The sequence below is a fragment of the Grampus griseus genome (assembly GCF_964374135.1).
Source record: "Grampus griseus genome assembly, chromosome: 8".
Taxonomy (NCBI): Eukaryota; Metazoa; Chordata; class Mammalia; order Artiodactyla; family Delphinidae; genus Grampus; species Grampus griseus.
In genome coordinates, this window is record NC_139002.1 from 100,392,808 (window position 1) to 100,417,302 (window position 24,495).

General features: G+C 49.7%; 1 protein-coding gene across 1 annotated transcript; it reads left to right on the forward strand.

Moving 5' to 3' along the window:
• Window positions 1-3,397: 3,397 nt before the first annotated feature.
• LOC309826157 (pregnancy-associated glycoprotein 2-like) lies at window positions 3,398-12,122 on the forward strand (the record flags this gene model as incomplete). Its single annotated transcript, XM_082660121.1, has 9 exons — window positions 3,398-3,498; window positions 4,612-4,783; window positions 5,722-5,839; window positions 5,934-6,052; window positions 7,272-7,465; window positions 8,606-8,722; window positions 10,192-10,333; window positions 10,421-10,519; window positions 11,970-12,122. The coding sequence occupies 9 exons, from the start codon at window positions 3,398-3,400 to the stop codon at window positions 12,120-12,122; spliced, it is 1,215 nt and encodes a 404-aa protein (XP_082516247.1).
• Window positions 12,123-24,495: the final 12,373 nt, after the last annotated feature.

Sequence of the window (24,495 nt, forward strand, 5' to 3'; positions counted from 1 at the left end):
TCTTCGATTAAAATGAATAGTCCTTCATCGACTATTTGTAGTTACATACAAAAATAGCATACATATTGATGATTATTTCCCCCTTGCAGTGTTCAGAATAGTGAGTTGGTGCATTGGCAATCTGTCACAGTGACAAATTAGGTGTTGTATATTACCACTTGGAACTCATGGCTATTTTTTTTTAAATCTTTATTATTATTTATTTGGTGGCACAGGGTCTTAGTTGTGTGAGGCAGGATCCTCAGTTGTGGCATGTGGGCTCCTTAGTTGTGACATGCATGTGGGCTCCAGTTCCCTGACCAGGGATCAAACCCAGGCCCCCTGCATTGGGAGCACGGAGTCTTATCCACTGCGCCACTAGTCATGGCTTTTTATATATTTAATTTGTTTCAATCAATTTGATGTGATGTTAAAATTATCCCACTTTTGGCCTCTTCATATGGATTCCTAAACTTTTGCCCGGCCCCTGGTGGTCTTTGAAGGCCCTCAACTTTCTGGTCCTTCAAGATTCCCAGGCTTACCTTGTGCATTTCTTGGCCCAGCCCTGAAATCAACCATCTCTTCAAGAATCTCTGTATCTTCTGGTGGGAAAGGGTGTTCAGAGGCCACAGGCTAGGCCTCAGGATAGTCACTAAGTCCCTGTTATCAAGTTGCCATTGCTTCTAGGCTTTTCAGTGGTCAGACCCAGAAAGTCGAGATTTTCTTTAAAAAAAGAAAGGAAAATAATTAATTGGTACAAACATATACTTCCAATTCAAGTTTTCAGACCGCAGGGTTTTACTGAAGCTTTTTGTTTCATACGTAAACATCTTTTCTCTCTTCCACTGGAAGTCGTGCTTCATGACCACATGAGCATTAGTTACTTACTTGCGTTAACCTGTAACATACATGAGATACTCTCAAAATAACAGTAGCAACATCACCAACAATAAGGTGCCGGATATAGTTTCAGATTTCTTTGGTTTTTTGTTTTGGGTTTGGTTTTGGAGGGAGGATGTGTTTGTGTGTTTGTCTTTGTTCTTAGAAGATATCCCACTCCGAATGTAGGTCAAAGTTCTGCATTTTAAAGCCACTTAAGTAATGTTTTGTTGTGTGCGGCTGGGTCACCAACTTGATAGAATTAGGCTCATTTGTCTTAGTTCTCAATTTCGACAGATGTGTTTATTTATGTATTTTTAAATTCTGGAACACATTTACATGGTTGCAAAGTCAAATTATAAAACAAGAAAAATCTCACTTCCGTCCCTGCCCCTCCCCCATAAATTACAGGTGTTTTTAGTTTTATTGAAAACAGACATATATGTGTATGTAAAAGTAACGAACTACAAGCACTTTTGTGGTCCCTCTTTTTTAAAAACTAAACAGTACACCCTGAAGACCTCACGCATTTCACGCCTCTCTCTAGTTGTTCGGATGCCCTGTGCCTTATTGAACACTCCCTCGTGGATGGTCACTACAGGTAAGTTTCTAATCTTTTCATTTTACAAACAGTGTTGCAGTGAATGGCTTGTACATATGTCTTTTTGTATTTTTGCCAGTGTATCTTTTTTTTTTTTTTTTTTTTTTTTTGCGGTTCGCGGGCCTCTCACTGCTGTGGCCTCTCCCATTGTGGAGCACAGGCTCCAGACACGTAGGCTCCGCGGCCGTGGCTCACGGGCCCAGCCGCTCCGCGGCATGTGGGATCTTCCCGGACCGGGACAGAACCTGTGTCCCCTGCATCAGCAGGTGGACTCTCAACTGCTGCGTGACCAGGGAAGCCCACCAGTGTATCTTTGGGATAGTTCCCTAAAAGTAGAATTGCTGAGCTAAATGGTATAGTGTGTGTCACTTGCTAGTTGCCGTCAGATACCCTGCGTAGGGACTGAAACACCAAAACTGAATTTTAACAACATTCAAAAATGAGTAGGAAGACGCAGCTCCCAATCTATCACCCGCCTGGTGACCAGGCCAGCCTCCCGTTGTTCTACCCAAGGGACAGGTCTGGATAGATCTCACGCAGGAACACCCACGTCCTGGGAAGCCTGGAAGGAACCATAAAACTCCATCATCTTTACTTTGGCTGGAATAACAGTTTAACAGGTAGCCCTGTTCACCTCAGGCTGAGCAGGAGCTCTGAGTGGTCTCTTTTGTCTTCTTTGACTGATAAGACACTTAGAAGTTATTTCTTTGCATGCTTGGTTTGGTAGAGAAAATGTTTCAAGGCATGGACCCTAGTGGGGAATTATACCAGATGCTCAGCAAGTGGACATTATTAAATTCATTGGTTTATATGACCCTGGTAATCTTTCTTTACATAAGGAAGGAAAATTAACGTGGTTAAGATGCATTCGGTCTCTTACTCATTCGACCAACATGAATTGAACCCCCTCTCTGTCCCCTCTCTACTCCCACCTCTAGGCCAGAAACAAAAACCTGCACAGCCTGCAGGCTGAATCCAGCACACAGTTAGTTGTTTGAGGTTTGGCTCACACTATGTTTTTTGAAAAAAACAAACAAAATTAGTCGCTAACATTTAAAATCAGGGGATTTTACATAAATATCCAGACTTCTAACTTCTCTTGAAAACTTGCCAACCAGCCGCTGGTGGGAGCTGAGGAGTGACTGCCCCCAGTGGTAGGGCATGTGCTGCCCTGTGTCCCTGGTGCCCACCCAGCCCTTCCATTCATTTCTCTTGCCTCCTGGGTCATGAGTTTGTGAGAGCTTCCCTAGACTGCTAGCTCCCTGAAGATAAGAACCTCCTGTGTCTTACTTGACTTTGACTTTCCAGCATCTACCCCGGACCCTAGCACACAGGGGCCTCCGTGTATGTTTGTTGGACGATATAAAGTATCTTGTGGATGCATGCATCACTTTTCTCCCAATAGTGAAGCTGTGCAATTGTAATACTACTCTAGCCCAGAGCTTTGATGCAGATTGGCATCACAGGTGCCCCTGAACTGTGCCATCTGTCCCACTACGTAAAGCCACTCGCATGTCCCTGGGCTGCCCCTGAAGTCTTCACTTTGCCATTTGAACTCTTTTCCTCCGAGCGATCTCCTCTCCAGCTGAGGACAACAACGCACGCTTCGTGACCACACGAGATCACGAATGTCAAGCATTTCTCTAGTAGAATTTACTTTATCACGTTGTTAGCAGTGTTTTATCTCCAAGTTGGCAACAGTCTCCCCACTCTTAGTCCATGCGGTTCAGTTTGGTTTTTCAGCCAAGCCCCAAAGAAGAGATTACAGTAGAAATCTCTGTATTCTGAGAATTTTCCAAGTCCACTCCCCACAGACACTGATGGAGGTAAAGATTGTATCGAGAGGTTCGTATTTCTGATCAGATCCATTAATGGCCTAAGGGGGACAATTAGGGCATGTCAGAGCATATATAACTAGGAGCCCTTGGCCACCACTGCATGCTCAGAACTCACGCTTTCCTGAGTACTTGGACCCAGGAAAGAAGCATGAAGTGGCTTGGGATCCTTGGGCTGGTGGCCCTCTCAGAGTGCCTAGTCATGTAAGTGCGGGGACTGTAAGTGGCATCATCTCTCTTTCTGGGGTCTTCCTTGTCCTCTTATTCTTCCACCCATCAGGGTTAGAAGGGAATGTAATCATTCCCTGACACTCTTGAAGTTCAACTCTCACTTATTGATGAGTACCGTGCCATGGGCAACATGGGGCCCAAGGGTCTTGGGGTAGGCCTGCAGGGCTGCACAACTCTTGGGGTACCGTCACATCATGACCTATGTGAAAATGGCACTCCTTGGGATTGCTCAGTGCACAACCTGTGCAACTGTAAGTGTGGTCCTATGAACAGCATTTCTCCTGTGATTGCTTCTAGGTATTCTCTCTGCTCTCTCTGCATTTCTGTGTATGTGTCTGTGTCTTCATCTCTGTATCTCTCTCCTTTATCTCTCCATCCCCTTTGGATGGCTCTGTGCATGCAGAACTCTCTGAGTTTTCAGTTTTTTTGTTTTGTTTTGTTTTTTCTATTTTGACTCTTCTTTGCTTCTCTAGCTTCTTAATTTCCCTAATTTATTCCCCATCTCCTGGCTTCCTCTCTCACCCCTCTCTTCTGCTGGAGCCCTGGAGAAAGATCTGGAAGGCTACTTCTAGGCTGATTTACCTCTAACCAGCAGTGTGACCACAGCCAAGTCACAAACTCCCTGCATTTCAAATTCCTCCCCTGTAAAAAGAGGGTAATGATCCCCCTTCGGACTCCTTCCCAGAACTTCTTAGAAAAAGATACAGTGGGATGGCAATAGCAATGGGAAGGGCTGTCATTGTGGACACTTCTTACATGTCAGGCACATTATATACATCATCTCACTTAATACCCAGAGCATTCTATACGGACGATAGGAGCTATATTCTACCTTTGTACCTACCGAGGGGGAAACTGAGACTCCAAATGGTCATATGGCTTACCCAAGATTACACAACAGAACCTGTATTCAAACCTAGGTCTTTGTCATGGTCTTTTCATTGCATCCTGATGTGAGAGGACACTCATAAAAATGCTTGGAATATACACAGTGCCATTACAATGCAAGGTATGACAGTCGTACTATAACACAGACAGCTGATTGCTGACCCTTCTTTGTTTCCTTTTCCCAATGCTCGGTGAAAGAATCCCGCTAACAAAGATGAAGACCATGCGAGAAACCCTCAGGGAAAAAAACTTGCTGACAAACTTCCTGTTGAGGAACAACGGCAACTGGTCCCAGAATGTTGGCAACAGGTCGCAGAATGTCGCCTATTACCCGAAAATGACTCTTCATCCCCTGAGGAACTACCTGGATGTGAGTGTGTTGGGTGGATGGCACTCTACAGCGCCCCCTGGTGCTCTGGCCTGGCACTGGGGTTCATCTGGAGGCGCCAGGCGGTGTGGTGGGGCTAGGGCTCCTGCAGGAAGCAGAAACACTGGGGAATACGGACCCCATTCCCAGAGAAGAGGGCACTCTCATCCTCAACTCTTGGTCGGTGGTAACTGGGCTCGGCAATGACCAGGTGGCAGGTGAACACCCATTTCTTGCCAAAGATATGTCATTAGTTAGAGGGAGATTGTTCCTCCTGAACTAAGTGAGCCACTGAGTTACAGATGAAAGGTGAGCCGTGTCTGATCGAAAGATAAAGCCAGGCGGACAAAGTTCAGCCTCCGCAGATCCAAGGACACCAGTAAAAAGTTACTGAGCCCCTATGGCCTGTGACGCCATAAAAATCTAACACTATGGTTATTGTTATTGATTTTAAAAAAGGTCTCGTCTCTTCCTCAAGAATGCATGGGACAGCCTGAGTGATAGGCAAAGAGTAAATACATGTCAAATAAAAGGGCCAGCAGCGTGGTGGTGATAGGACATGGTCTGAGTTCAGAGGAGGTGGCCTGGGGTGACCTAGGAGGGCCAACTGGAGAAAGAAACAGGCTGGGCCTTAAAGGGGGGACTGGAGAGCTTCTCAAATGAACGCACCAGGACTCGCCTGCAGGCCAGTGCTTAAGACTCTGCGCTCCCACTGCAGGGGGACCGGGTTCGATCCCTGGTCAGGGAACTAAGAGCCCGCATGGAGGAAAAGAAAGAAAAAAATCAAATGAAGGCACCGGTCTGAGCAGAGGCTGTGAGGTGGGGCGGTTGGAAAGTGATCTCAGGAGACACGGGACACCTCGAGGGAAGCAGTACTCTGGGAATCGAGGGCGGCCAGGGCAGCCAGGTCTGACCACACCACACCCCCCCGGCCCCTGTAGCTAGCCTATGTCGGCAACATCACCATTGGAACGCCCCCTCAGGAGTTCAGGGTCCTCTTTGACACCGGCTCAGGTGACCTGTGGGTGCCCTCCATCTACTGCTACAGTCGCCCCTGCCGTGAGTACCTGCCCCCCCGCCCATCTTGTACTCCCCCTCCCACCCCTTTCTCCGTCCTTAGCACCTGACGAACACACATCTCTTGTGTTTGCAGGTACACACAAGCTCTTCAACCCTCACACGTCCACCACCTTCCGGCTCTGGGGCCGGTCCATCGACCTCATCTACGGCTCCGGGAGGACCATTGGATTTCTTGGCTACGACACTGTTCGGGTAACTGGAAACCAGAAGCTGAGTCAGGGCTGGCCCTGGGAGCAACCGCAGCTTACAAAACAGATGCAGGCCCAACTGGGAGGGCCCGTCTTTCCCAAAGTCCCCTAGTGGCTGGCCGCCCACCCCACAGTGTTGTGTCCCTGAGGAGACAGTGTCCCTGCTGACACACAAACTCCCAGAAGGGCTGACCCAGAGAGTGGCTTGAGGTGTGGGTTTGCAGCTCCTTTGCCCATGAGCAGCTCAAGGTTCCTTTTGCTGGGAGCAGGGAGAGAGGGGAGAAAAGCACCCACTCTTATATCCTCAGGCTGTGCCAGGTACTTTCACGGTAATAACGCGTTTACTCCTGCAGCAACCCCACATAGCAAGTGCTATGATTAGCTCCACTAGACAGATGAGGGAACCGAGGTGCAGAAAGCCAGGGCCTTGCCAAGGTCAGGCATCAGGTAAACGGTGGAGCTGGGCTGGCCAGTCAGGATTCATCAGGTGTGCGGTACTTGGGGAGAGGATAAAACTGATCTTGGGCGGTTGCGGGGAACTGAGGGCTTCGGGAATCCAGACAGGGAAAGCAGGGGGCCACAGATGTGGGAGGGGCCTGATAAATGGGGGTCCACGAGAGGGGGCCTTTGAGTGTCTAATAAAATGTATTGCCTGCATCCCCCAAAGGGCCTGAGTTCTCTCTCTCTCTCTCTCTCTCTCTCTCACACACACACACACACATGCACATGCACACACACATCCCCAAAGCGTGTTTCCCAGGCAGAATTTTCATAAGCACCCTGGCAGCGACATTGTAAAATGGGCTTCTGTCTTTCTGGGCGGATGCAAATTCCACGATGCACTGCGACGAATTCAGTTCATTTCTGTCATCAGATCACAGTGATGGCAAAGAGAAGACTATCCTGCTCTCTACTCATTCTGTCCTCCAGTGGGAACCATTTGGTCCTGTTGAGTCCCTGTTTTTCCACCTGCATAGGAAGCATGAGGCCAATTTCGCTCGCTTCACATGGTGCTTGCAGGATGGGCAGGTGTTGGTTCAAAGCCACAGCCCAGCACAAATGGAACCCAAATTCCAGTCGCAGCTTGGTCTAACTATCTGAGGTCAACACAGGGCACAGCCAGGCCGCAGTTCTTCTCTGCGGTGCTCATGGCATCTCCATCCCAGCCCAGTGCCAGCCCCCCTTCACAAACCTTTATGTGGGAACACTCCCCTCTCCCACAGATCGGGAAACTTATTGACATGGGCCAGCCATTTGGCCTGAGCAAGTTACAGTTTGGGATGGAAGATGCACCCTTTGATGGCATCCTGGGCTTGGGCTACCCCAGCCTCGCCACCCAAGGGACCACCCCCGTCTTCGACACCCTGAGGAAACGAAGCCTCATTCCTCAGTCTGTCTTTGCCTTCTACTTGAGCAGGTAAGTCCGAACTGCACAAGCCCTCTCTCTAAGTCAGCTGTAAGATGCTTTCAGTTGCATGAAAAGTTGTAGCCCACCTGATTCAGAAGTTTCCTGAGAGACAGTCTAGCCCGGGATAACTATGGCCCCAGGGCCACATCTGGCCCTGCCACTGGTTTTTGTAAATAAAGTTTTATGAGAACACAAGCATACTCATGGGCTCAGGGGCAGCAGCTTGGTCCGGGGGTGTGAAGGGAAGAGGGAGAGCAGTGGAAGATATCAGGATACAGGTTGGAGGAAAAGGCAACAGGATGTGCTGATGGATTTCATATGGGAGGAAGGAGAGGGATGGTGGGAATGTTTCCTCCTCACTAACATTTTACCCGGATCTCAGAAGCAGCTACACAATTCGCAGGTGCCAGCGCGAAATGAAAACGTGGAACCTCTTGTTCAAAAAGTATTAGGAGGGGCTTCCCTGGTGGCGCAGTGGTTGGGAGTCCGCCTGCCGATGCAGGGGACGCGGGTTCGTGCCCTGGTCCGGGAGGATCCCACATGCCGCGGAGCGGCTGGGCCCGTGAGCCATGGCCGCTGAGCCTGCGCGTCCGGAGCCTGTGCTCCGCAACGGGAGAGGCCACAGCAGTGAGAGGCCCGCGTACCGCTAAAAATAAAAAAAGTATTAGGAATTTCAAGACAGGGATAGCAGAGGCTCAGGGCCCTGCTGCGTGTGAGGCCCCATGGGTGGCACAGGTCACACACGCTGGTGAAGCCAACCCTGGGTGAGCCTGAGCCCACACCCTTGGCGCCCTCGAGCCTCGGCTTTTCTGAACAATGACAGGCTAGGCGAGGGGGCAGCCAGACCCCTCCGGCACGGTGTCCTCTGAGGGTATCTCTGAGCACTTTGGTTGCTGGAGGGGAGCGGGCCCTCTTCAGAAGGGTGGGTGGTCGGAGCCCAGCCAGGCTGCCCAGCTTCGAACCCCTTCTGTGCCACTCACTAGTCGGTGACCCACCTCGGACAGGTCCTCAATCCCTCCGGGCCTCAATTTCCGTCTCTGTAAAATGGGGACCCTAATAGTGCCAAGGATGGGTGGAGAAGCACAGCCCTAGGACAGTGCCTGCTGTTATTCTCCTACAACGAGCCCTCCCTCTTCCTTCTCTCCTCAGCCAGAAGGAGAATGGCAGCATTGTGATGTTAGGCGGGGTGGACCACAGATACCATAAAGGAAAGCTCCAGTGGATACCAGTGTCCCGACCCCACTACTGGCAGATAACCATGAACCGGTAAGCCCCTCCCTCTGAGGGCCCCCCCAAGTGATGCTCCCACACGTGCACACGGACACATGCAGACACACAAAGAAACGCACAGACGCACAGTCACACACACAGACATACGCTCCACCCCCAAAGACACACGTGTAAGCACACGCACAGGCACACAGATACACACAAAAACACACACAGATACACACACCACCCATGGGTTCATAATCACCCCAGGCCCCTGACCAGGGCTCTGACCAGGGTCCTGAACAGGGTTCAGAGAGACGTGTGCAGCCCAAGAGGGCTGCACCCACCACGCTGGAAGGCAGGGAGCACGGTTTGAAGACCCTGAAGTGCAGTGAAAAGAGGACCAGGGAGGATGTCACCAGCCTGAACAGGGTTGTGATAAGTTGACCAACTGTCTAGGGCTACCCGGGACCCAGGGAGCTCTCACTACACAAAACTACCAGTTTCAAAACAGGGAAAGTCCTGGACAAACCAGGCAAACTGGTTTCCTGAGGGAGAAACTCCCCAGCAGTGGAGAGAGGTTGGCTGCATTCTTGAGACCTGAAAGCAACTCATACAAAGAGACACTCGCCCCACCCATAGCCACCCCCCATCCCGGGCACACAGTGGGGCAGGGGCTGTGACAGAGAGAATCAGGAAGCCGGGATCCAGGAGTGGCCTGAGAACAAGGGGCAATAACTGACGGGATTCTCAGTGATACCCTCAGACAGAAGCTTCCGTGTCCTTTGGAGGCCCCTGGGCTAGCTCAGGCATCGCCTGGCCGCGGGCCTCAGTGTCTGAGCTGTGTGAGTGGGCCATGCTGGGAGACAACCTCTCCCAGGGCAGCCTGTGTCTCCGACACCCCTACTCTCAGCATCTGCTGCCCCGGAGAACCTCCATCTTCACCGTGTGGCTTGACCCGTTATCGGTCACACAGCACATACAGGGCTCTGGTTGTTCCTCATCCACTTTTTCATTCATTCATTCATTCAACAAACATACATTGTGCATCCGCTGTGTGCTAGGCACTTGAGAGAGGCACTGAGGCTACAACTTGCCCTTACATCTAGTAAGGCAGACGTACATGAAACGAGTCACACACATAATAATGAATTTCCACTTCGGTACATGCTAGTAATGAGGAACTCTACAGAGTGACCAGGACAGGAGCCTGATCTAGTCTGGGGGGGAGGACTTCCCTGAAAAAATGACAAGTAAGCTGGAACCTGGAAGATGAGGAGAAATTAGCTAGACAAAGGGGATGGGGGTCTTCTAGGAAGGGCGAGCAGCACATGCCAAGGCCCTGAGGCACCAAAGAGCCTGATGCACTCAGGAGCTGAAAAGCAGTCAGCGAAGGTTAGGCGACCAGAGCAAAGGCAAACAGAGGCAGGGCGTGAGCTGAAGGGAGACAGTCAGGGAGGGGGCAGTCGTGGGGGGAGACTTCACAGTGATCCTGGTGTCCACTCTGTCCCACTGTCTCTCAGCATCACCATAAACGGTGTGGCTTTTGGTTGTTGCCGCGGCTGCCAGGCCATTGTGGATACCGGGACGTCGTTCCTATTTGGCCCAAGTAGAGTGATCACCGCCATCCGAAGGCTCATCGGCGCCCGCCTTGTCGATAACGAGGTGAAGGGTCACGCCACAGGGTCACTCCGGGGCTCTCCACGCACCAGGGATCACCTGGGCCAACCTCTCTCCCTCTTTCTCTAACAGTATGCGGTTTCATGTAGCTATGTGGCTCGTCTGCCTACAATCATCTTCAGAATCAACGGCAACGACTACCCAGTGCCCCCTCAAGCCTACATCAGAAAGGTGAAGGGCCAACCCTGGTGGAATTACAGGAACCCTTGGGCTCCTGCTTGCAGGAGGGGGCCCTCTGCAGGGCAAGCCACACCATTGCAGATGCCACGGAGCCCCTGTGGCTGGGCCAGTGCCTCCCACAAAACCAACCACTTGAGAGTAAGGGGCAGTCTGGGACTTCCATCATCCTGAAATAAATGGAACACTGCCCCGTGCTGGCCTGGTGCGAGGCACAAGGAGAAGGGAACACTAAGGGCCTCTGCCCTCAAGGAGCTTCAGTTCAACCTGAGCCCTCAGATAGATGAACACGGAAAGTCAGCTCTAGCAATCCCTGCAATAGGCCAAGGGACAAGTGGGGTGGGTGGCCACAGTCTCAGTGTGTTGTCCCACCATAATGGTTAACGGTCTCCCTCCCACCTCGAAGGTGTCCTGCTTTGGATGACAAATTACATGGCGACCCTCGTCCTCGCCTGCGACTTCCCCTTGCTAAGCCCCACTTCCCACTCTGTGAGTTGGGGTACCAGACCCCTCTGTGGGGAGGCTGCATGCTCCCGTGAATTAAGGGTGCACAGTGACCGCACGGCCCTTGCACAGGGTTGAGGCTTAATGTCAGTTCCCTGTGGGAGTTCAGAGGAGGCTGATGGCCTCAAAGAAGGCTTTGAGGAAGAAAGGGAATTTCAGTCATTCTAAACCCCCAGCCTCATGGAGGCACGAGGAGGCCTGCATGGGTCCAGGCGAAGCTACACTGGACCCCATGCAAATGGCACCCCCGGGGGCTGAGCCGAGGGGTGCCGGGTGCAGATTAGAGTGATGAGGGCTGTACACAAGGGGAGCACCAGGGTGAGTCACCCAACCCGGCCTGGAGTGGCCAGGGCGGGCGAGCGTGGGGCCAGGAAGCCTTCCTAGAGGGGCTGAGCGCAGTCTCTAAGAACGGGTCGTGGGGAAGAGGGAGAAGCAAAGGCATTCCCTGCAGAGGAAACGGCGAGCAGGGTCAGAAGGAAGGAGGGGAATTACAGGCCATTCTTGCTCTTGTTTAACATTTTATTCAAGTACAGTTGATATACAGTGTTTTGTTGATTTCTGCTGTACAGCAGACTGACTCTGTTATACATATGTTTGTATCCTTTTTCTTCTTCTTTTCCACTAGTTGATCACGGGAGCTTGAATAGAGCTCCCTGGGCTCTACAGCAGGGCCTTGTCGTTCACCCATCCTCTCTATAGTGCTTTGCATCTGCTCATCCCAAACTCCCGTCCTCCCCTCCCCCAGCCCCTCTCCCTCATGGCAACCACATGCCTTGGCCGTTCTTGGTCTTGGATGGGCACCCCACTTCCGCAGCTGCTGAGAGAGCCACTTGGTTCTTACCAAAGGAGGGAGATAAAACCGAGAAGCTGCGGCTCCGGATGCCGAGAGGGTGGCAGGTAAGGGCTCAGGCTGACTGCTGTGCATTTCCGTCTCCCCCAGAGCCTTCGGGGCAAATGCCTCAGCACCTTGGCAGCGGGCACAGAGAGCATGAGCCGCTCGGAGACCTGGATCCTGGGCGACGTCTTCCTGAGGCTGTATTTCTCGGTTTACGATCGGGGAAACAACAGGGTTGGCCTGGCTCCCGCAGTGTAAAGGCTGGGGCCGCTTCAGCAGTCAGGCCCCCTCCAAACACACACTCACACGTAGGGCACTCCCACCCAGGGATGGCGGTGGACTGTGGTGCTCTGCAAAGCCCCGTTCTCAGCAAAGAATAAAAGTTTCCATTCTCAACGGTGCTAAGACAAATGGGTGCCTCTCTTTGGGTCGGGGAGGTGCATCATGACCGGGCAGGATCTGAACCACAAGTGAGAGGAGCCCAACTCCAAGTGGCTTCAAGGAAAGGGGAGACTTACTGGAAGGACACTGGGGATCCGGGACACAGGAACCACAGCAGATGCGAAGATCTCAGTGACTGGACCCAAGAAATCAGAAGCCATCAGCTCCCTCTTTCTCTCCCTCGCTCTTTCCCGTCTCTCATCTTTGATTCTCTTAGCCTGACAACTTTCTTCCCTCACACTTCTACACATATATCCCTAACGCGTCTAATCCCTAAGGAAAGAAGCTCAGAAAAACCTCAGGATACCAAGGAGGGCTCTGATTGGGCCACCTCAGATCACGTGTCCAGCCCTGGAGCAACCATCCTGGCGGGGGGCTTGGGGGTACTATGATTGGCTTTACTTGATCACGTGGCCCTGCCCAACGTGATTGACAGTCTCCTCCAGCACCACGTGACTGCAGCTGGGGCGAGGCAGGCCCCAAGGAAGTGGCCGCGAGTGTTCTAGACAGTGGAAGAGTTTGTGATGGCCCCCACCAACTCCGCCCCCTCCTCTTTCAGAGGGATGGTAACGGGTAATAAAAATACCTTCTACCCTTCCCATCTCACAGGACCTTTGGCAGTGGCCTGCTCCAGGGGTGTTCTGGGTGAGGCCCTTCAAGCTGAGATGGTTCCCGTTTGTCCCCCCACCCCAGTCACCAGCTCTCTGCCAGTGTCACACCTGCAGTGTCCTTTCCAGTCCCACTTCCCAAGTGATGGGCCGTGTGGATCCCTGAGCCATGCCCACCCCTCCAGGGCCCAGCATGCTCCTTCCCTTGGCCTCCGAGGCTGCTGGCGAGGATGCCACACATGCAAAGGGGCCCCAGGGCGCACTAAGCCTTCAGCGTTTCTCAGCTTCCTCCAGGGGCAGAGCTACAAACCACTGGTTCGAGCTGCCATGGTTTGGCGCATTTGGAGTGGAAGCATCACTTCTTCCCACCTGGAAGCAGAGGCCCAGGCTGGGGACAGCAGGGGTCAGAGGTGGAGGGAGACCCACGTGAGAGAAGGAGCAGGGAAGAATAAACAAGGTGGAAAACACAGCCCACGCAATGCACGGTGTGGGCCTTTACTCGGGCAAGACAGATCAGCGAAAGGGACGACGGCCTTCCGTCCTCATCTCTCCATTCAGGACAAATTTACTGAGCACCTACTATGTGCCAGGTGCTGGGGTGGACCCCAGGGATAGAGGGCTGGGTTAGGAACCCGCCACCGATTCATGGAGACACATAAAGAGACAACCCCCAATGGGAAGGGCCAGATGGAGAAAGCAACACAGGTGTGGGTAGGGGGCCAGAGGAGTGAGGGGCTTCCTCTTCAGGGACCAGGGAAAGGCTGCAGTCGGGCGAGAGGGGGGCATTCACTTCAGTCTTGTCACCCCACCCTGAAACACACCCCTAAGCCTTGCAGTTACCTTCTCTGTGCACACCTGCCGTACGTCCACGGTTACGTGTGCCTGGTCCCTCTGGGGTGGCCCTGGATTATGATCGGTTTGGGGGGGGTGAAAGAGGGCTGGTTGCAGAGCTGACAAAGGGGGAAAAGGTGAGAGCAGAAATGGCATTTTTTTTAAAACAGTAAATATCATGCACTGGTCTTAATGGAGACTCAAGTGAACAGTTTGTCAAACTCATTTTCCAAGTGGTCTTCATGGAACCATAAGCAATGTCTCTGTTGGGGAGAAACTACCAATAAGAGTAAGAATAATAGCTCTGGTTAATTACATATGCATTTCACTGTCTCCCCATGAGCCCCTGCAGGGCATGACCCCCATTGTACAGATGAAGGAAGTCTCCTCCAATCTTGTGGCTGCAGTAGTGGTTACAGGCACATCGAAGGCCCTCAGTAAATACATGTTGAGTAAATGAATGGATGAATTAGTAGATGCTTCCACTAGAACGCACTGCTGCATCATGTCGGGACACATACGGTGTCAGCGTGGCTTACTGCCGTAATATCAAGCAGAAAGAGTCAGGCTTTGCCTCCCTAGATGAGCCTAAGGCCAGGGCTGGAGCTGTGTCGGTTAATGAGCCCACTGTTCCTGAGGCTCTATATTTGTAGCCTGTGCTACCAACATGAGGAGAAATTCTGATCTTCATCAACTTTTTAATTTTATTTCTATTTTTTTGTCTGCGCTGCATAGCATGTGGGATCTTAATTCCCCAACCAGGGTCAAACCCATGTCCTCTGCCTTGGAAGTGTGGACTCTTAACCACTGAACCGCCAAGGGAAGTCCCAAAGTCTGATCTTCGAAGCAACAATCTTCCCCCACCTTCCACTTTTATCCTTTACCCAATGCAGACCAAAGAGATTTATAGCCACCGGTGAGAGAAAAGGTAGAAAAAACAGGGAAAGATAGATCCTAAACACTTCTTGAAAGACTGTAAGTTGGTACAATCTTTTTGGAATGACTTGTTCTTAAAATATGTATAGACTCGTCCCAGTAATTTTGCTTCTAAGGTTTATGCTAAAGCGATGATGAGAAGCACCTGCAAACATAAATAAGCAGGAAGTAGTCCTCAGAGTCTCCTACAAAAGGGAAAATCTGGGATGTCCCAGGCCCAGTAAACATAAAGTGTCCACAGCATAGATAGGTCATCATGCAACCAACTGCCTTAAAATTGTGTTTCAGCAGAACATTTAATGTTATGAGAAATCATTCCAATATGACATTGAGAGAAAAGAACAGAATACAAAACAGCATGATCCCAGGTTTGCTAAGCACATGGAAGACAGTGCGACGTACTCGCCAGGCACGTACATCCTGGAGCTTTTCTGCCTGGGTTCAAATCCCACCTCTGACCCTTACCAGTCATGTGACCTTGGTAAGTTCATCTCTGGACATCAGTTTCCTATTCTGTAAATTTGGGATAAGCTCAGTTCCTCCCTCACTAATCATCAAGAAAATGCAAATCAAATGACAATGAGATACCATCTCCCACCAGTTAGGATGGTCATTATCAAAAAACAGAAGATAACAAGTGTTGAAGAGGATGTGGAACCCTGTACACTGTTGGCGGGGATGTAAAATGGTGTAGCCGCTGGAAAACAGAATGGAGGTTCCTCAAAAACTTAAAAAGAGAATTACTGTTTGATCCAGCAATCCCACTTCTGGGTATGTATTCCAGAAAATTCACACCATGGTCTCAAAGGGGTATTTGTCCTGTCTTGTACGTTGCAACATCATTCACAATAGCCAAGATGCAGAAACAACTTAGCTCCATCAACAGTTGAATGGATAAAGGAAATGTGGTAGAGATATACAATGGAATATTATTGAGCCTTTAAAAAAGAAGGAAATCTTGCCATTTTCAACCACATAGATGAAACTTGAGGATGTTATGCTAAGTGAGATAAGCAGGACAAACCCAGAAGGATGAATACAGTATGATTCCACCCATATAAGTTATCTAAAATAGTCAAACTCATAGAAGCAGAGAGTAAAATGATGGTTGTCAGGGGTCAGGGAGGGGGAAAATGTGGAGTTGCTATTCATCTGACACGAAGTTTCAGTTACACAAGCTGAGTAAGTTCTAGAGATCTGCTGTACGGCTCGGTGCTTATCGTTAACAATACTGTTTTGTGCACTTGACATTTCGTTAAGATAGTAGATCTCATGTTAAATGTTATTACTACAATAATAAACACATAAATCCTTTTAAAAAATGAATAGTCCTTTTTTTAAATCAGAGAAATGCAATTTATTTATTTTATTTTTATAAATTCATTCCTTTATGTACTTATTTATGGCTGTGTTGGGTCTTCCTTGCTGCACGTGGGCTTTCTCTAGTTGTGGTGAGTGGGGACTACTCTTCGTTGTGGTGCACGGGCTTCTCATTGCAGTGGCTTCTCTTGTTGCAGAGTACGGGCCCTAGGCACACGGGCTTCAGTAGTTATGGCACACGGGCTCAGTAGTTGTGGCTCGCGGGCTCTAGAGCACAGGCTCAGTAGTTGTGGCACACAGGCTTAGTTGCTCCGCGGCATGTGGGATCTTCCTGGACCAGGGCTTGAACCCGTGTCCCCTGCATTGGCAGGCAGATTCTTAACCACTGCGCCACCAGGGAAGCCTTGAATAGTCTTTTCTAATTGGAGGGAAGGGAGTAGAGTTTTACTGCCAATATGTGCAGAGTTTCTTTCTGGGGTGTTGAAAATGTTCTAAATTTAAATCATGATGATGGACGTACAACTTCATGAATATATGAAAAACCACTAAACTGTACACCTTAAATGGTAGAAATTATGATATTTGAAATACAACTCAATCAGACAGATATATAGGTATACAGGAAAGAATAGTCCCTAACCCTTCTAGAGCTATAGTGAGGATTACATTAATATCTATAGAAAACCTTTAGGACAGTGCCTGACACACAGTAGCATGAGCTGTTTGTTATTCTTTCACTCGCACCCCAGAGAAGGACCAAATGTGTGTAACACTGGTTACACAAAGATGGTAGCAATATGGGCAGTTTTTCCCCTTATCTTATGCTTGTCTTAGGTTTTTCAGGAATGGCGTTTAAGATCAGGGGAAAGCTGAGCATTTTTCTATAAAAGACAGCGGCTTCCGACAAAGAGAGGACCTTCTCTTTGCTGGAGTTGCCTGAGGGAGCAAATTGATTGCCATAGAAAAAGCATCCTGGAACGGGTGGTGAAGCACTGGCATCTAGTGGCCAAGATGGATATTGCAGGCACATTCCGCATGGTCTTACCACTCTGCCGGGGGACCTGCCCATTGTTTCCAACTACTGATACTTGTAAGGGCTATTTAGCAACATGAAACCACTGTCACATCAACTCTCCCACATTTAGACCTGATAATCACACTTTGACAAATGGATTCCAAATATATATATTTAGCTATAAATATTGTCCCAGGGATTTGATTTATACCAGTAAAAGTTGGAAACCACCCTAGATTCTAACATCAGGGAAATTATCACCCAGAAGGAATCGGCTCCTGGCTCTTAAAGTGATGAGTGTGGACTATGGCCACAATTTGCAGCCTGAATCCCGGGTCACAAACACACTTAAACTCCCTTCCTCACCTCCTTCAGCTCTATAGGCAAATGACCCCTCCTCTATCTAAAATGTCAACCCTCCCTGTCCCCTCCCTTGCTTTCACTTTCCTCCCACATCACCATTTCACACACTATATCATTTATTTATTTATTTATTTTTGTGGTACGCGGGCCTCTCACTGTTGTGGCCTCTCCCGTTGCGGAGCACAGGCTCTGGATGCGCAGGCTCAGCGGCCATGGCTCACGGGCCCAGCCGCTCCGCGGCACGTGGGATCTTCCCAGACCGGGGCACAAACGCGTGTCCCCTGCATCGGCAGGCGAACTCTCAACCATTGCGCCACCAGGGAAGCCCTATCATTTATTTCTTTATCTTTGATTATCTGTGTCCTTCCCTGGAGTATAAACTCATGAGGGCAGGGATTTGGGTTTGTCTTGATCCTTCATAAATCTCCAGTGCCTCAACTAGAGCCTGGGACACCATAGATGGTCAATAAATATTTTGGTGACAAATTTATGTGAAATCAATGTTAAGGAAACACCATGTCATTGGCTCGTGCTGAGTACAACTCTGCAAAAGCAAGAGGTATAAACATTGCCAACTGTATCAGTCTGCATAGGCCGATACCAGATACCACAGACTGGGTGCCTTAAACAGCAGACATTTATGTCCTCACAGTTCTGGAGGCTGGAAGTCCGAGATCAGGGTGTCTGCAGGGTTGTTTCTTCTAAGGTCTCTCTCATTGGCATGTAGACAGCAGTCTTCTCCCTGTGTTTTCATAGGGTGTTTCCTCCGTGCGTGTCTGTGTCTTAATCTCCTCTTCTTATGACACCTGTCAGATTGGATTAGGGTCCACCCTGGTGACCTCATTTAATCTTAATCATCTCTACCTCCAAATACAGTCATTCAGAAGTACTGGGGGTTAGGACGTCAACAAATGGATTTGTTGGGGGTTGGGGGACATGATTCAGCCGATAACACCAATAAACACACACAAAAAAACCTGGGACGTGTCAAGAGAATACAGGAGTCAGCTTAAGGGACTCCCGTGGGCCAGATATGGGAAATTTAAGCATGAAAATAAATAATGATAATAATGGATTATGACTAAAACAAGAACCTGTGAGTCCATACCGATAAATAAATATAAACAGATAAATAAACAAATAAATAAGATGAAAGGAAATCTCTTCCTTACCAAAGAATGACAATGTGAAAAATGTATGGACTTCCTTGGAGGTCCAGTGGTTAAGACTCCATGCTTCCACTGAAGGGGGCATGGGCTTGATCCCTGGTCAGAGAACTAAGATCCCACATGCTGCACGGCACAGCCAAAATAAATAAATAACTGAAATGTAAAAGAAACAACAGAAAATTACAACTCTACAAGCATCATTTCAATCATTGATTCAGGTAGAAATCCTCAATGGTTGCTTAAACTTCGGGTGAAGATTAAATGGGCCACAGGTTACTTATACATTCTCATAGCATCTCCCTGCTGAATACCTTCATAATCACAGCCCAATAACTGCAGTGGAGAAGTTTGGTGGGAGACACCACCTTCACCAAGTAATCAAAGTTAATGTCACCAGTAAAGGGACAAATCATGTGCCTCCTGATATGATGCACTGAGAAGGACACAGCATTGCTTCTATGATATTCCTGCTAAAAAACACATAACCTGAATCTAACGGTAAGACAACATCAAACAACCCCAAATCAGGCGACGTTCTACAAAACTGGCCTGCACTTTTCAAAACTGTCAGCATCAGGAACAAATGCAGGCTGAGGGGCCATTCCAGACTGAAGGGGAGTGAAGTGACGAGATGACCAAAAATAATATGTGACCCTGGGTAAAACCCTGGAGCTGAAAAATCACTAAAAGGGGCAATTTTAGGACAACTGACGGAATCTGAACATTGCCACGTATTAGATAATAGTGTTGCATCGGTGTTAAGTTTCCCGAATCTATGGTTCTGTAAGCAAATGTCTTTGTTCTTTGGAGAATCACACTAAAGATCAGGAGGAAAGGTCATGATGTCTACAACCGACTCAGATTATCTGAGCAAAATGTAGTAACTGTGTGTGTGTGTGTGTGTGTGTGTGTGTGTGTGTGTGTGTGTGCGTGTGCGCAGAGACAGAGTAAATATGGTAAAATGTCAATAATGGGTGAATCTGGGTGAAGTATATATGGGAGTTTGTGGCCCTATTCTTGTAGTTTTTCCGTAGATTTGTAATATTTTCAAAACAAAAAGTTTTTTTTAGGCACATCCCTGGAGGCCCAGTGGTTAAGACTCCACGCTGCCACTGCAGAGGGCACAGGTTCGATCCCTGGTCGGGGAACTAGGATCCTGCATGCCACGCAGTATGGCCAAAAAACTTAAAAAAATAAAAAGTTTTTCTAAAATTTTAGATGTTTCCTGCCAACAAAAAGATAATGAAGGGAATATTCAAAAAAGAAAAGATTTACCTTAACAGAAAGACAAATACCATATGATATCACTTATATGTGGAATCTAAAAGACAACACAAGTGAACCTATCCACAAAACAGAAACAGGCTCACAGGCACAGAGACTTGTGGTTGCCGAGGGGGAGGGAAGGACTGGGAGTGTGGGATTAGCAGATGCCAACTATTATATATGGGATGGATAAACAACAAGGTCCTACTGTATAGCACAGGGGACCTATTCAATACCTGTGATAAACCATAATGGAAAAGAATATGAAAAAGAATATATATATATATATATATGGGCCACTTTGCTGTACAGCAGAAATTAACACAACATTGTAAATCAACTACTTGTCAAGAAAATTTTTTTAATTTAAAAATTAAAAAAGAAAAAAGACTTACCTTAGGAAGGGAGAGTTATGAATGATTTCATCTCTCATAATGTTGTTCTAGTGCTTTGACCATAACAAGGTCACATTTCTTTCCTTCCCACAACAGAAGTGAGGAGCGAAAGGCCCTACATTTTTCTGTTGCCGACTATGGACCTATTTCATTCTATCAATGACCCAACAGGCTAGGTTTTAATGCCCATTTTAGAACTGAGGACCGTGAGGCTCACAGAAAGGTCACTCAAGGTCACTGACAAGGAGGCAGGAGCTGAACCAAGGCCCGACCCCTGTTTATCAGCTCCGTCTTTACATTCTCCACGCTCTGGGCCAGGCCGGAGCAGGTGCTGCCATGAAAGGCTGGGAAGACCCTGTCCCTGTCCTGGGTTCACAGTCCACCGCGTGTGGTCAGGCCACAAGTTCTTAGCGCTGGGGGACAGGACAGCAGAGGGGGATGGTGCTAAAACCTAAGGGAGATGGGAGGTACCAGGGGCCCTGTTTTTTCCTTGGCCTCCAGATTCTTTCTCAGGGATCTGCCCTGCTCAGAGCCCAGGAGGCTGCCCACAGGCCCCTAGGGTGGGCCTAGAAGCCCTAGCGGAGATCGGAAGGTGGGGAGGGCACAGACACTCACTGCTGTGCTCTGTGATCCCAGGCCCTTCATCCCTCTGCCTTCAGAACGCCAGGTTCTGGGACTTCCCTGGTGGTTCAGTGGTTAAGACTCCACGCTCCCAATGCAGGGGGCCTGGGTTTTATCCCTGCTCGGGGAACTAGATCCCACGTGCCGCCACTAAGACCCGGCGCAGCCAAATAAATAAATAGATATTTAAGAGCCCCAGGTTCTGGTGGTGCTGCTTCCTCCCTGGCCTCTCCCCACTCCCAGGGCCGCTGGCTCCTGTGCCTCCCAGCATCCCTCTTGGGGGTCACCCTGCTCCCCACCCCTGTACACAGCCCCTCCCTAAGTCTTTTCAATCAAACCTCTGGGCGGCCATCTGTTTCCTGCAAGGACCCTGACCCCTATACCAGGTGAGGAGAGAGAAGCGCATTCAGAGGAATCAGTACACGTCAAGGCCCAGAGGCCAGGGAGGGTGCCGCCCACTAGAGGTCAAATGGCCCAGGCTGACCTACGGGAAGACTGGAAGGCAAGCTGTCCCAGTCCAAGTCACAGCTCTCAGCATTGAGCTGGGACTGTGACACCTCCCCTCCCCACCCCTGCCCGTATGACCCACTGGTAGCGGTCTGCCTACAGCCTTACCTGAGCCAACCATGGGGACCGTGGCCTGGGCCAAAGGGGCCAGAGGAGGCAGGCCTAGGGCTCCAGTCCCCATAACACAGGTCCGCCTCCCGCTGCGAAAACTTGCAAGGCTGCTGTTGCCTGTACACCAGCAATGTGATTTCGGAGCCTCCAGCCAGTCTCGGAACCCTCCTCTACCTTTCCTAGCGGTCCGAAGCTCATTCCACAGGGTCAGCTGGTGTGTTTGATGCTCAACCATTAGCCCAACGTGTGCCAAGTCCAGATCCCTGTGAAAACGTGATTCCCCCTGGGGGATTTTAACTTCCAATCCAAACATTATTAAGAGAGATCAAATGCCTCCTCCTCCATGGCGGCCTCCTGGATGCACCCTGGAAGTGAGCTCCTTTTTCTAAATGCCCCATAGCACTTTGTCTCTTTTCAGTATCCTGCTCTAGTTAACTATGACTGTCATTTTCTGTCTTACAATGATTTTAAAATGGGTCTTATTCCTCCCATTCAGATGTGAACCCATTAAGAGTAAAATTCACAGCTGATTCACCTCTGTTGAGCCCCACCCACCAGCAGGCATATGCCTCGCCCGTGGAATGAATGAAGGAAGGAAGAGGTGAGCAAGGCAAAGGCATCACGAGGTGTCTGGGTGCTCAGGAACCCAGCCACGGTAGGTGGTGCAAGGCAGGCAGGAGGGCATGAGAAGATGGCAAAGCCTTCCACTGCAACTGCGGCCTCATCCCCCACGTCAGCCAAGGCGTGAAGTTGCCCGAAGCTGCTGCCGCCGCAGGCCCTTTGGACGGGGAGGGCCGGGTGCCCCGGCTGCTTTAAGAATGGCTTTGTCCATCTGGAGCAGGAGCGCATTAAATACACCCCTCCACACCCCCGTCACACCCAGCTCCCTCCGCTGTAACCAAACATGATAAAGATACCAGTCAGAAGCCAGGACCCAGGTCATCGCAAGAAAGAACAGGGCCTCCATCAAATCAGATTGGATCAGAAAATGCACAGAGGATCGGGTCCAGAGCTGTGCTCACCGGGGAGCAATGTGGCGTTAGAGATATGGAGAACAAAGCAGATGGGGGCCGGTGGGGCGAGACTCATTATCAGCAGAACGAACCTTGACCTCTGTCCTCAAGTGGGGTTCACCCAGGCCACCATCTCCAGTAGGTTCGTGCTGCAGCCCTGGGCAGGTCCAGCTCAGAGGAGGCACGATGAGGAGGAGTGAGGGGCTGCGAGGGGCAGCAGGGGCCTTCTGAGAATCCCTTTGTCCCTGCTGTGGGACTTCAAGCCAATTCCTTGGTTACGCTCCAGTTCTCAGGAATTTTCCGTACCCTGGTTAATAACTCCATCCCCCGCCAGCCCACTCCCAGGTTCCAAACATTTCCTTGTCTGCTTCCAGTTAACCCTTGCTCAGACCAGTTTCAAATTTCTGCCTCCCCCAAGGCCTTCTCTTGCATTTTACCCAAAGCAAATGTCAGAACCCTTTCTGAAGGCCGACCAGCCTGGTTGTGGGAGGTTGGGGTTAAGGCTCTGGCTATGCCTTTCCCTTCCCTGGACTCTGTGTGGGTATATTCCTGCCCCAGGAACTACTGCCTCCTCTCTGCTTCCTGCCTGTCCTCAAGAGCTTGGACCACAGTGCCCCGCGCCCCCCTAGTCAAGGACCCACAGAGTTGGGGTTATCAAAGCCCAGGATGGCTCTCACTCCCCATGGTCCTTGCCCCTGAAGGCGAGCAGGCTCCTGCTATCCCCAGGGGGAAACTCATTCATTCATTCATTCATTCACTTAATTAATCTGTATGGAATATCTATTCTGCACCAGCTGCTAGATGGCATCTCAGCCTCTGCTTACATACCTCTCACAGAGCAGAGCTCACTACCTGTATGTCGCCTTATCCACGGTCAACAACTCTATTTGCTCAAGGCTGGACCCCAGGAATGGGCTTTGGGAGCTCTGAAACTGGGCGTGTGTGTGTGTGTGTGTGTGTGTGTGTGTGTCTTCCTGGGATGCCACATTCTAAGAGGCAGCAAAAGAGGCACAAGTGTGGACCCAGGAACCAGACAACCTGGGTTTGAACCCCAGCTCTGCCCCCTGCCAGCTGTGTAACCCTTTAACAAGTTACTGAACCTCTCTGGACCCCATCATTAAAACCGGAGTACCTACTTCCTAGCGTTGTTGAAATGAGACTTAACTCACATCACACGGGTGCCTTTATAGATGTTAGCCATTATCGTGCTCCCGGGCACCTATGCCTTACTGACACTGGCTCTCATCTGCCTCCTTGCCCTGGTGACTTGTCTGGGTGGAAGGGGCTTTGTTCCATCTGCCCCAGGGAGATGGACTGCGCTGGGGTTTTCAAACTGTGTTCCTTTGATTCCCAAGGGTTCCATAGAGACGTCTTGTGGGGCTGGTGGGTCTTCATCCCCTCCGCTGCCTGAGCAACTCCGTTGTCCTCCTTTTTCTATAACGGCATCACGTGCACGTAATGTTTTAGGAAAAGATATTTTGCTCCTAACAAATTAAATTTCTGTTGTAAAACTCCTACAAATTGTAATAAAAGACAAACACCCTAATTTTTTTAATGGGCAGAAGACTTGAGCAGATACTTCCTAAAAGAAGACATACAAAGAGCCGATAGGCACGTGACAAGGTGCTCAACGTTACTATTCATCAGGAAATGCAAATCAAAACTGCAAGAGGATACCTCCTTATACCCACTAGAACAGACGTGGAGCAGGTGGAACCTTCATATGCTGCTGGTGGGGGTACAAAATGATAGAACTTTGGAAAACTGTTTAGCAGTTCCTGCTAAAGCTAAACATCTGCCTACCCTGTGCTCCAACAGTCCCACTCCTGGGTCTATACCCAACAGAAATGCATGCACACGTTCACCAAAAGGCATGTACTAGAATGTTCCTGGCAGCACTATTCCTAAGAACTCCACACTGGAAGCTACCCAAATGCCCATCAACTAGAGGAGAGATAAATATAGTGTATATTTACACAGTGGAAAAATATATACAGCAGTGAAAATAACCGATCTGTACCTGTACACAATACTG